Genomic DNA, 13533 nt, shown 5'->3' with positions numbered 1-13533 from the left:
TAGCATATGTCAAGAGGACCCGCATATATACTCGGTGTGTATGTACACAGGACTCTGATCTGATCAGTTGGCGGAGTTGGAGCCTCAGCCCCCGGTCCCAGCCCCAGGCCCAGCCCGGTATTGGCAGCGGCAGCTATAGATGTTTCTGCAAAGCCAGCAGCCGGCTCCCACCCGCCCAAGGAGAGAAGATCGCTCCAAGACAGTGTAAAACTCCCCTGCTATCTCAGTGCAAAGTCCAGTCAGCGACCTCACAGGAGTAACCGGGCCTTTTTGCGCTTGTTTTGCTATATTTTTCCTCCAGTCACTCCCCCATCCCCGCTACATTTTTTTTTCTGGGGGGTCTTTTGTCTTCCGGATCGTCCGCCTCTCCCTCGGGCCCCTCCATGGCTCCCTTAGCCGAAGTCGGGGGCTTCCTCGGCGGCCTGGAGGGCTTGGGCCAGCAGGTGGGCTCGCACTTCCTGCTGCCTCCAGCAGGGGAGCGGCCGCCTCTGCTGGGCGAGCGCCGCGGCGCGGCGGAGAGGGGCGCCCGCGGCGGGCCCGGGGCCGCGGAGCTGGCGCACCTGCACGGCATCCTGCGCCGCCGGCAGCTCTACTGCCGCACGGGCTTCCACCTGCAGATCTTGCCCGACGGCAGCGTGCAGGGCACCCGGCAGGACCACAGCCTCTTCGGTACGTACCGGCTCCCCAGCACCCCCGAGCCAGCCCGTGCGGAGGGAGCCCGCGGACCCTATCCGGTGCGAGGTGCGGGCTGGGGCTGAAGGGCGGGCCAGCGCGGGGACGGGGAGGACTTTTCTCCCGCAGGGCTGCAGCTCCAGACGCCGGGGGCGGGAGGGGAAGGGGTGGGTGCTCCGCCCGCACCTTGCGGCCCTGCCCTTTTCTGCTGCCTGGGGCGAGGCCAGGACTCGGAATCACGTCTCCCTCGCACGTCTCACCTCGCAGGCAGTTTTTAGTTTTGTTTTTTAAATCTGTTTTGGTTTCTCCCGCTTCTTCTCACATTGCCTCCAGCACCATTTACTTAACAAAAATTAACATCCGAAGCCGTCTGCTTCTTTAAACATGCCCCCGCGGTTACGGGGTGGATAGTGACTTCCTGGCTACTGCTCAGAGGGTCGCTCCAGTGCAGGGTGGGAGCATTTACCGTAAATGTTCACCCGAAGAGGTAGGTGACAGATTCACTTCCAGTGAGCGTCCCTGCTGTAAGGCTCACCTGCCTGCAATTCTTTGAGCTCTTGAAAGTTCTGTTTGGGCGAGAAAAGGGGGAGGTCGGGGGGGCGGGTGGGGGGGGAGCCTATCCGGCTACTGAGCATGCCCAGTCGCTCAGCCAAGCTCCTCTAGAAATTGTGAAACCCGAAAGCAAAGATCTTCGTATTGACTGTATGGAAGAGGAAATGGGGAAGCGAAAGAGGATATGGGTGGGAACACACAGGGACGTGTTTCAGAATACCTCCGGCAGTGCCTGGGAACAGAAAGGGTTAAAATAAACAGGCGAAGGATCCCTATGACACCAGATTGGGAAATCCTATGGTCTCTATTGTTAATTACCCCCTGACTAGCTGTAGAGCTAGCAAGTGCCTTCAACAGCCTGAGCCTTAATTTTCTTTTTTTCTGTACAATGATGGGCTTAAATTAGGTGATGACTTTTAAGGTGCTTCCAGGTTCTAACATCTCAGGATCTTCCCCCCCTTGCGGGGGTTTTCATTACATTAGAGTTAACCCGGTAGCATTCTCAAAGGATTCTTGGTCATCAAACTTGGGACATCACTGGAGAGATTTATTGTAGTTTTAACAGATAGGGTTTACTTGTCAGCAGCAATGTGAAAGGGCCCAACATCTGTCTTCCTTTCTCTTCCTTAGCGCACTGAGGGCTCTTTGAGAATCTCATTTCTGAATGGCCCTCTCTTGTCCTCTTCCCCTTGTTCTTATACTCTCATCCCTTTCTTGACTTGCAGTACTCATTAAAACTTTGGAGAAGTGTAAATCTCAGTTTCAGGGGCATTTGTAACTCTAGATGTAGAAATGAGCATGTGGTGGTCATTTGGTAGCACTTAAAGGCTTAGAAAATTAACTTTTTAAAACCCATATGTTTGCAGCTTCCACTGATCTCTTCCAAATTCCCATTGACTATGAGTCAAGAGTGTCATGACCTACTGGCCAACCTTGGGGTCACTTTTAGAAAGTGGTTTCTAAATGGAGGAGGCTGAGATTCTGATTCTAAAGAACTCTGCTGACATCAGGTGGCTCAGTTTTCTTCAAGAATTATGGCACTCCTTTTATTACAGAAAGATTTTCTGGCTACTAGAAAGATTTAGAAAGGGACACAAGGATGGTAAGGACTAAGAGTAGAGGAGCTAGAAGTTAGGTTTAGACTTAACCTCTACCCCTTGTGATACACAGTATAGCCTTGGAAATTCAGCTTTTAAGACACTTGAGATTCTTTTTTTTTTTTTTTGAAATTTATTGTCAAATTGTCAAATTGGTTTCCATTACAACACCCAGTGCTCATCCCAAAAGGTGCCTTCCTTAATACCCATCACCCACCCTCCCCTCCCTCCCACCCCCCATCAACCCCTCAGTTTGTTCTCAGTTTTTAAGAGTCTCTTATGCTTTGGCTCTCTCCCACTAAGACACTTGAGATTCAACTGTGGCCTCCAAAGACACCAGTTGCTTTTTTCATTTTGTGACTCTTAATAAGACTACAGGAAGATATACAATTCTATGGGAAGAGATTATAAATATTTCTAGGCTTGATGACATTCATCAAACTGGTGTTTAAATCTCTTCCTTAAGAAAAGAATATTGTATACCAGAATTCCTATCTTGCTAGAACATTTTTCTTTTGCTAAATTTTTGCATAAGTATTTAGTAATTGCAAAAATAGGACTTGGACCGATTTTGTAATAGTTCAAGTCACTCTATGGTGGGAGGCTACGTATCGGAACAAAATATTTACTGTTACACAAAGGGAAAAGAACACAGATTAGTTTTCATAGCCTAAAGGAGGTGTGAACAGCCTCTACCATTCATTACAGTGCATCCTAGTGGCCTTGAATCACTAACACATCATAATTTACTGCAAGGGGGAGTGTAGGTGAGAAGAAAGTTTATGTTTAGCCTGTATAACATCATATGCTTCTCTCTGTATTTGCCTTCTTTTACTAGTGCTTCAATGATTAATTATGAAATTATTTTGCTGTTTTTCTTTTAAACTCATTAATGTGTCATCAAAGTGAGAATTTTGAAGCAGCTTGAGAATGGCTATTGGTGATGCTAAATAACATGTTTGATAGTTTATACTAATTTGCCCGTGAATGATGAAATGAAAAACTAGGAATCCTGGATTTAAAATTTCAAAACCACATCAATAGAAGCTAAGCAAAAAGGTCTCAATGAGGTTAATATAATTTCCTATCTGAGTTCTCTCTATATTTATAATACAGTTTTTCTGCACAGTAGTACAGTAGGAAGATTTTACCTAATATGTAAACATGAAATCATTGCTTAAAAAAAAAGTTTAACCTGAGATCAAACATATTCCTTTAAAGGCTTTTCCTTTATTCTCCCCTATTCTCCATAGATCTGTCTGATGTGGTTGCATTGTGGGTTGACTCACCTGTTTATTATGATTTTTAAAAAGGCTGGCTTTGAAAATGATACCAGAAAGACAAAGTACCTCCAAGTCTTTTTATGGGACACTGGGCATTAGAAAATCTATCTAAAATCTGTGATTACCTCTTAAGGAAGGTTTTTCATGTCTACTCTTTGTTAAGGCATTAGCTTAGTTGCCACCTCATATTATAAATAAGAAAGACTTGTCACATCTCATTTAAGAATCAAGTGATTACAAATTACTGTGTGGTATACTATTTCCTCAAGGAGAAAAAGGATCAGAATTTAAAAGTGTGGCTAAAATCTATAAGAGGAGCACAACAACCACATAACCTTGTTCCCATAAATCTCTGTGAACCATTGCAAAATTATTAATGCCTGGTTATGGATGAAGTTTTAGATGTTGTTTAGTCAAGTTGAAACCACTGAATGCCATTGTTCTAAAGAGTTATGTGATTTCTTGTCTTTCTACAACTACATTGTTTTGGACAAGATAGCATTATCTTAAAGTGAGAAATGGAGTCGAGGTGGTTTACCATTTGGTTTTGCAAGACAAAAATGGATACTTTATAAGACCTGTTATATAATTGGTTTATATGGAAATGAAACTTATATTTTATTGTACTTGAAAACTGGTTCTATTATACATCCTAATCGTTTAATCAGTTCCTGTTCTCTGAAAGACAAGAGCATCTTAATGTAAATGAGATACTTAAAGAGAATTAAGTTACATGTGAGGCATAGTACGCTCTTCCACTTGAATTTAAAATTCAATACAATTTCAAGTAATTATACACTTGTAAGTTTATCCTGGATGAAATGCTGTTAATATATCTTCTTCTACTGATCATGTTTTGGGTTTGTATTTTTTTTCTAATAGAAATCACTCAATGGGGCGCCTGGGTGGCTCAGTCACTTAGTAGTGTATTTAGTAGTGTATTGTTGCTGTAAGATCCTTGATAGCTCTAGTGTTCTCCGTGATCTACTACTAGTTTGAGAGAGCTCATTTGAGCTCTTAGGAATCTGTGTTTAGAGCTTAAGAATCTATGTTTCTGCCAAAGAATGAATTAGGCTCTGAACAGCATAGAACCCTCTGTATAACCAAATAGCCAGATTTTGTACTTTCCCTTGGCCTTGGGAACATCAAGTGTCCAAACAGGAACTCGTTCAATAAATCAAGATATGACATAAGAGCAAGAATCGGGCTAACTAGTGCACATTTATGCTGTTTGTAGAGCTGAAGAGGGGGTAAAGGAGTGGGGGTAGAAAGCTATCTCGGAAGGCAGTTCCAAGCACAGAAAGTATGTCTGTATATCCTTTCAGCAAAGAGTCAAAAGAACAAGACAAAGGAATTAGTCCAAGGGTTAGTGTATACAGAGAAAAGGAGCAATGCACAGGGAAGCATTAATTTCTTTTACTATGGCATATCAGTGTATTAAGTGGAGAGTTTTTGATCCTAGTTTATCTATTGATAAAGAAAAATAATTTTAGAAAGTTAGCAAAAATAGCAAAAAATCTACTTGCATGCTAAAATCTTGGTATTTGGCTATCATGTTTAATGAATTATAAAGTCCCTTTACTTCTTTGAACTATCAATTTTATTTTTAAGAACCATGTAACAGGAGACAGCACACTACGTAATCTATAAAGTTTTGAAATCACTGTATCATCCTGGAGTAGAAACATTGGATTAGGGCTCAGAACGATGTGAGTTCATGTGTTTACTTCTACTAATTCCAAATGTCATATTCTAGGGCAAGTCAATAAACCTTTTTTGTGCCTCAGTTTCTTTATATGTAAAAATGGGGATAATATTATCTTACATACCTAGCTTAGTGAATTGTTTTTTTTTTTTTTTTTTGAAGACCAGGGAGAAAATATAAGTAGAAGTCCTTTATAAACTATAAAACACTAACATACCCATATAAGGTATACTGGTTGCTGCCATTAGAAAAAGATTGACTTGAGTCATGGTTAGCAAAACCAAAACAAAACAATTAATAGAACATGGTTATAATTGACTAATGGAATCACAAAGGACTAAGAATACCTCTATTATATACTAATTTATGATAAGAATAGTTTCCACTTGTTAAATGCCTAAATGTGTTAGTCCATACGACTCTCCTGGAAAGATGCATTTCATCCATTTTGTCTATGAGGAAACTGAAACATCAAAAAAGGCTTACGACTTGCGCATTCAGACTAGCCAGTAAGTTACTGTAAAATTTTGTTACTGTAAATTTTACAGTAAGCTCTGAAGGTCAATCTGGTTTAAGGTTTTATACCTTTAACATTATACCCTGATGGACAATTTTTCCTTTTTAGCTTTTTTTTCCATGTGTAAAATGGGAGGATCATCATAATAAGACAGTTATATAGCACTTTTCAGCCTATAAAGGACTTTCACCTACATTACTATATTTAGCAATACCAATCTACTCTTTTCAGTAGTCATATGTTCATTAATAAATACAAGTCATTATTTTGTTTATAAATTCAGGTATCCTGGAATTCATCAGTGTGGCGGTGGGACTGGTCAGTATTAGAGGTGTGGACAGTGGTCTTTACCTTGGAATGAATGACAAAGGAGAACTCTATGGCTCAGTACGTATTTTAAGAACATTATTATAATTCTTTTTTTTTTTTAATTTTTTTTCAACGTTTATTTATTTTTGGGACAGAGAGAGACAGAGCATGAACAGGGGAGGCGCAGAGAGAGAGGGAGACACAGAATCGGAAGCAGGCTCCAGGCTCAGCCCAGAGCCCGACGCGGGGCTCGAACTCACGGACCGCGAGATCGTGACCTGGCTGAAGTCGGACGCTTAACCGACTGCGCCACCCAGGCGCCCCTGTTATAATTCTTAAAATTAAGGCTATTCATTTTTGTTCAGTAAAATACCTACCAACAATGCATGTCAGAAGAAATATATAAAATATACACTTGTAGAAATTAAACATCTGCATCCTGATTAATTTCCATGTGTCGGGACAGTAGTATCTAACTCAATTTCAGTTTTTAAACCCCAAACAATTATTGTTTTCAGTTTGCTAGTTCTTTCTGCCCATTATGCTGGGTCTTTCTCCTTCCCTCTGTATTTTGATTATTCCTGCTAGAGACAGAGAAAAATGTCATTTTCTTCTGGCCATGTTAAATTCTTTTCACCTTTATATTTTATTTAATGTAAATTTTCTCCACCCATGATCATCTTCCATAGCTAAATATATATCTTGCTGACCTTCACATATAGGAAATGAGTGAATGAAGTCTTAGGATAATGTAAGCAACAACAGAAAATGGCAGCCATACTTGACCATGTCTGCAGGCTTGATAATTACAAGAGCCACGATTCAAAAAGCGACTGTGGTCTCTCCCTTAGGATAACATATAGTCTGTTTTGAAAAGGCAAGAAATCACTGGACATTTACTACATTCACCTAATAGTAGCATCTAGATCAAAGTTAATGATGGAGAATGTGTCGTCAAACAATTAGTAAATACATAAAGGGAAGATCCATGATTTGGAATGATGCTTTTGAATTAGGACTTTGGATGTTAACAAGATCTTGAAAGATTTCAGAATGATAGTGGAAACTTGCTATGTAGAACTTTGGCATCTAACAACAGAGCAAGATAAGCTACAGGCCTGTTTGGTGGGGATGGTGGTAGGAGGGAGATACAATGGAGCATGGGAAAGTTCTGGATATTTATTGAGTATCTGGAAATAAAATTGAGAATTGATATTGAACTGAAAGTTCTTTGAACTAGGCTTCTGGGAGGCTTAGCAGACTGGGAGAAAGAATTCCAGACAACATAAGAACTAAAACAAAATAAAGCAAAACCAGCTCCTCCGTTTTTCTTCTTCCACAAGGATGTTGTTAGAGGCTAAGCAGTGAAAATAGAGCGATGAGACTTTGCTAAGGAGATTCTCTCAAAGGTGTTTTTTTAATGGTAGTTACTTTCTCTCTTATAGGAGAAATTGACTTCTGAATGCATCTTTAGGGAGCAATTTGAAGAGAACTGGTATAATACCTACTCATCCAACATATATAAACACGGAGACACTGGCCGCAGGTACTTTGTAGCGCTTAACAAAGACGGAACCGCGAGAGACGGTGCCAGGTCCAAAAGACATCAGAAATTTACACACTTCCTGCCCAGACCAGTGGATCCGGAAAGAGTGCCTGAATTGTACAAGGACATACTGATGTACAGTTGAAGCGTGATAGTGTCTTTACCGAAGAACCAAACTACGACCATTCTTTCTTGTTACAGTTCGCACCGTGAAATAACCCAGGAAGACCCTCAGAATGTTTTCTGGCGAGAGACTGACTTTGGAAAGGATATTGAGAACGGACAAAAAATAACCCCCACATTTTGACTTGAAGCAGATCAAGACCTCTCTTTATACGTGGATTAAGTTCCCTTAGGTACACTGGGTCAGTCCTTACTGGAAAATTGAAGCTGAAAATCTGTTAAACTGTGGATAATGGGAACCCCACCTAGTTTGCTGCTGGTACCTCACCTCTCTGGATTATGTTTACTTTAAAAGTTACATTATAAAATAGACACTTCATGTTGAAGAAATAAATCAACGCAGTTGGCCAAAATTATTGCTACATAAATTCTGAGGACCTTGTAAGATTTTGCAGGTTATGGAGTTACATGTAAAAAACCTGGATGAAACGTGGACTACGGAACATGCATGCCAAGATGGAACATTTTTTTTTTAAGGATGGACCTATTTATACATTTTCACTTTGCAAATATTTATTATATATATTTATTTATTGAAGAGTTTATTTTTTACTGGTATATGAAGATAATGCAAAGGAAAAAACAACAACAAAAATTCCTTTACCGTGCCATTGTCATGATGTCCAGAGCTGTAAAGAAGACATCATTTTTGCTACATAGTAAACATAGAATAAAATCTTGAATTTCTTTTTAAGAATAACATAGAGCATAGACTATATATATTTTTTGCAGTCAATTACCTTCTAAGTGTAACAATGGTTCCTTTGCCTTAGAAAAATGCTTTATCAAATTGTATTGAATTCAACACACATTCAAAAGGGAATTAAACACTTTTTATTTTGTGTTTTGTTCTCATTGCTTTTTAGATTAAAGTTATTCTACTAATATAACCTACTTGTTAAATGACACGATTCTAAGTTCCCTGGGAAAAACTTTGATATTTAGAGAACTTCTAATGTTGAAAAGTATCAAATATTATAGGCAACTTATGCTCACTTATTTTTGTTATATCTCCTGTTTAGTCATTTATTCAGGAAGTATTCATTAAAGCCTACTATACAGAAGACACTGTTAGGCACAAAGGAAGTTGGTGGTCAAGACCCAAGTGGGCCCTTCATGGAACTTAATGTCCAGTAGGAGAAACAGATGGCAAATAAGTCACCTGACAAATAAATACCATTAACTGTGCATTGTGATGTGCTCTATGAGGAAAGCAAGTTTCCGACACAGAAAACAGCAAATTTAGATAGGGTGAGTGAGGCAGAGAAGGCTTCTCTAAGGCGATGACATTCTGATGGGTCGTAAAGAAGAAGGAGGAGCTAGCCAGCCTAAGAGGAGAATGAAGAGCCTGATAGGAAGAGGAAACAAGGAGCCTGAACTCCCTGTGGTGAGAAAGAGCTTTGTGGCTGGAGTTTAGTGAGCAATGGAGAGAGGGGCACAGGTGAATTTAGAAATCTATGCTGATACAAGTCTGGTAAGTTCTTAAAGGCCTTTCTTAGGTTTTGTTTGCTTCTGCCCTGAAATTGCCAGTGTCATCGCCCTTAGACGTAGCATCATCGGTGAGGATGTGGTAATGATAATGGTAGCAGCTGCCACCAGGTCCAGCCGGGAAGGCTTGTAAAACACAGATTGCTGGGCTCCCAGTGCCAGAGCTTCTGATGTGTAGGTGTGGGGTAGATTCTGAAAACTTGAATTTTTTAACAAGTTCCCAGGTAATACTGATGCGATTGGTCTGGAGATCACACTTTGAGAACCACTAGTCTAGAGCGGTGTTTCTCAAACTTTAGCATACTTGCAAAATCACCTGGTAGTCTTGGGAAAGGATGGGTTAAATTCTACATCTGTGTTGGGCGTGGATCTGAGATTTGGCATTTCTAACAGTGTCTCAGGTGATACATGATACTGCTAGACCACAGATCGTACTTTGAAGGGCAAGGGTGACCGCCCTTGATGCTGTTTGGAGTTATGCCTATTAGCTCCACCTGTCATTACTTCAATAAATTAATGGTTATGTGTGGGGTGAGGATAGGGAGTTGAAGATATAACTTGAATAAAGCTACACGGGAATGTGTATGCACCATGAGGGGAGTTGTGTGTGCACTTGAGTGTGTACTGGGTGAGAGGGAAATATTTCACCTCAAAACCACTTGGTTTTATAAATGTGAAAAATGACAATAAATGGCTTGGCAGTAATACTTTAGTAATTTTCAAAATAAAATACTTCTTATTTTTACTTTTATCGATAAATACAAGTAAAAAAACCAACACCTAGTTTGGTTCACAGTTTGATACGTATATTTAGAGTACCTGTCCCCAAGCAAGCATGATGAAGTAGTTCAAGTCTTTTGTAAAATGATGCTGGTGTCTAAATTTATAACTGTGGAAGAAGTTTTATAAATTTAAAGAGACCATACGCTGGTAAAACATGGTCCACAATACGTATCATTACCCGATAAAAATTTTTTTGGAGATATGATAAGAATACAGGTTAACTTTTTTTATTATTGTGATAGCTACTTGTAGTGATTTTCAGATAGGAAGTATGATTGAAGCAATGGCTTTATAAACTTTTAGAAAACTAAGAAGTCGCCGCATCTTTTATTCTCATTGTATTCACATATCGGCAGCTCTTCCTAGGTCAGAAAAACAATTTGCACCTGCCGTATTAGTACTATCTGAAGAAATGATCTATTAAGTATCTGAATAGATTTCACTTGATACTCTTAAAGGGAAGTGTTGTGTGAGCATATTTAATTTATGTATGGAAGGATAAGAGTAATTTGATTTATTATCAAATCAGTAGTTTGAAAACAACTTGTTATATCTCAGGATGCCTATGGAAAATGTCACCCATGAGTTATCCTTTCTGCTTATTTTGATTTTCTTTCCTTTTTAAATGTTCTATTCACAATCATATATTAACTTACATTTTTCATTCTTCTTTGCTTGAAATATTAACTGTCAATTGTCCAACTTCCTTTCATTTTCTGCAATGATAAAAGAAATCTAAAAACACGGGGGTTTGGTCAAGCTTTGGGGTGCAAATTCTGTAGAGTTTGGTTTTCAATTAAGTGAAATACCAAAACAATTCAGAAACCTAAAGCTATCAAACGTGTGAGATTGTAGGTCTATTGCAAACATGAGATATAAAAGTTAGAAAGCCACTCAGGCTATCACTTACATTTATAATGCAGTGTATGGAAATTGCCAGTTTATGAATGAACTAATGATCAGAAATGCTGTATACACACACACTAAAACTCTGACTTCAGTAAACTGTTATGCCTATAAATAGGCTATTTCTAATTCTAATGATGAAATTTAAAAAGCTATTACATATTATTGGTAAGCAAGGAATTTGTACATTAAACAACTCCTATGTGTTCAGGGTATGCTGCTTCTACTAGCAAAAATAATTTTAGTACATCTGGGGGCTTAGTCCCCATAAATCCTAGGCTTTCAAGTTTCTCATAATCAACACTATTATAAAATGTTTCCTTTTCAGTTTATTGTAGACAAAGATCTATAAACTGAAATTGGGCTTAATTAACTCAGCCTGTTGGTTCCTAGGATGATATCTTGGTCCTCAAGATGTACGATATGTGAGACTAAAGGCACATCACTTTCCTCTAGCCAACAATGTAGTGTGACTAATTATTTTGGTCAATAGTACAATGTTGGTTGGTGTGGTTAATTTCATTCATATAATTCCTTGACCCATTATTAGAATTGCTCAGTATCTTCCTACTGGCAGAGAAGGGGTTTAGTATGCCATGCCTAGTACTTTGGAACAAACCTAAATATTTTCATAGAACCTACAACTAACATTAATCTAAGGTTCCCAAGATGAGCCTACTCACTAAACCTACTGTGGGCTGGTGGTATACACAGGGGCAGTAGTGAAGAATTTGAAGGGAAGGGTAGAGACATATGTCATTCCACTGGTTGAACAATTCATTTCTGGCTGCACAAAACAATTCTGCAGGTCACACTTGGACATTTAAGTTTCCTTAGAAATTATCCTTTTTTACCTGGTTGGTAATATGTAAATAACAACGTGGTAATGAAGGGACCATTTTAAACTGATAATGTTTATACCTAATGCCAATTTTTCTTCCAGTATGGACTTACAAATTATACAATGTGATTTTAAAACACTTCCTTCAACTTTTTTTCTAAGCCTGTTAGAGCAAGTTTCATTGTTTCTGTGATTATTTTCTGCCCAACATACCTTTAGTTCTTTGGACAGGGACAAGTTTTGCAGTCCGACTCATTAGAATGGCCATATGTTGACGGTTAATTTTTTTCAACTGAGTTTTGCAAAAGAATGAAGCCCTGTATATAGAAAACAGTGTGAGTATTTCTTAATTCTCCCAGGGAACACGTCTGGTACCATTTTAGATGTATAGAAAACAAGTTAATGTACTACACATAATAGATCCCTTGGGGTTTAATTCTCTTAGGAATCCTGTTGAGGGCCTATTGTGAGGTTGGCTATGCTGTCGTCAGAGGGCTCCCTTCTCTCTGAACAATTAGCTGTCTCCCACAGGGACCAGACATGCTAATGTAATTCTATTAACCAAAATCCTATATACCATATGATTTTCAATCTTTGGATACTGTCCGAGTAATTTGAGCATGACCCCAAAGCCAATCAGATCTAAGGAGACTCTAAGTGGTTCAACCCTATATCATACTCTTCATATTTCTACCCCAAAGGGCTCATGGAGCTGTAATGGAATGTTCCAATTGCATGGTGTAGGTGCATTGCCTCGGATCTGTGACAACAAATATTGAGTAGTCTACCCAGTAAATACAAATATTTAATTTACATTGTTTTGCTGCTGGAAGTGTTCTAGTTTTTTTTTTTTTTAAGTTTATTTCGAGAGAGAGTGCAAGTGGGATGGGCAGAGAGAGAGGGGGAGAGAGAGAATCCCAAGCAGGCTCCATACTGTCTGTACAGAACTTGACCGTGAGATCATGACCTGAGCTGAAATCAAGAGTCAGATGCTTACCCGACTGAGCCCAGGCGCCCGTCTTATGTTCTTTTTAATCATGTTGATACACATTAATCACCCAGAGACAATTTTAGAGTGTATTTAAATCAACTTTCATTAGCATTAATCAGTTTTTCTAGTTGTTAAAATAGGACAGATTGATCTTTTTTTTCTGGTTGAGTGTTCTCTCACACGTCCCAGGTATTGCCCTGTTCAATGTATGATTGGATGTAATTAATACTTTGAGACCAAGAGTCTTCTCTGTATAGACACCCCTCTGGAATGGGAGGCGGAAATTCATCAAATGGCTCATGACAGCTGGTTAAATGTTTTCACATATGCTGAAAGTAGCTTTGCCTCTCATCAGAGTCAGCAACCTCATACTTAGGTCTTCAAAGTGCAGTTGATTAGGACAATGTGGGTTGTTATGAGGTTGTATGCTACCCTTGCCTAATAGTATCTATCAACAGAGTAGAAGGATCAGAGAACTACACTGGAAAAGAAAAATATGGGGGGAAAAAGATAACCAAAGACCCCTTAGTTTTTTGTTTGTTTGTTTGTTTTGTTTTTTATTTGAGAGAGAGAGAGATCTCATGAGCTGGGAAGGGCAGAGAGAATCCCAAGTGGGTTCCACAGTCAGTGTGAGCCCAGTGTGAGATTTGAGCCCAAGAA

The 13533-nt window shown here is 39.3% G+C and overlaps 1 protein-coding gene across 1 annotated transcript; it reads left to right on the top strand.

Moving 5' to 3' along the window:
* Positions 1 to 383: 383 nt before the first annotated feature.
* FGF20 (fibroblast growth factor 20) lies at positions 384 to 8397 on the top strand. Its single transcript, XM_047091947.1, has 3 exons — positions 384 to 669; positions 6110 to 6213; positions 7581 to 8397. Exons 1-3 carry the CDS (start codon positions 384 to 386, stop codon positions 7824 to 7826), a joined length of 636 nt encoding a protein of 211 aa, XP_046947903.1. The 3' UTR covers positions 7827 to 8397.
* The last annotated feature ends 5136 nt before the right edge of the window (positions 8398 to 13533 follow it).

The sequence above is a fragment of the Lynx rufus genome, unplaced genomic scaffold (genome assembly GCF_022079265.1).
Source record: "Lynx rufus isolate CCGP_SWC_20201006 ecotype Redwood Valley unplaced genomic scaffold, mLynRuf1.p SCAF_3, whole genome shotgun sequence".
NCBI lineage: Eukaryota > Metazoa > Chordata > Mammalia > Carnivora > Felidae > Lynx > Lynx rufus.
The sequence above is the reverse complement of the archived record's forward strand: the minus strand, read 5'-3'. Positions and strand labels throughout refer to the sequence as shown.

What these genes read in the sequence shown, in the direction of transcription:
- FGF20 (XM_047091947.1), top strand. Translation starts at nt 384, where the DNA reads ATGGCTCCCTTAGCCGAAGTCGGGGGCTTCCTCGGCGGCCTGGAGGGC. An exon ending in GCAGGACCACAGCCTCTTCG is followed by an intron (nt 670 to 6,109) that starts GTACGTACCGGC and finishes TTATAAATTCAG; the next exon opens with GTATCCTGGAATTCATCAGT. An exon ending in AAGGAGAACTCTATGGCTCA is followed by an intron (nt 6,214 to 7,580) that starts GTACGTATTTTA and finishes TCTCTCTTATAG; the next exon opens with GAGAAATTGACTTCTGAATG.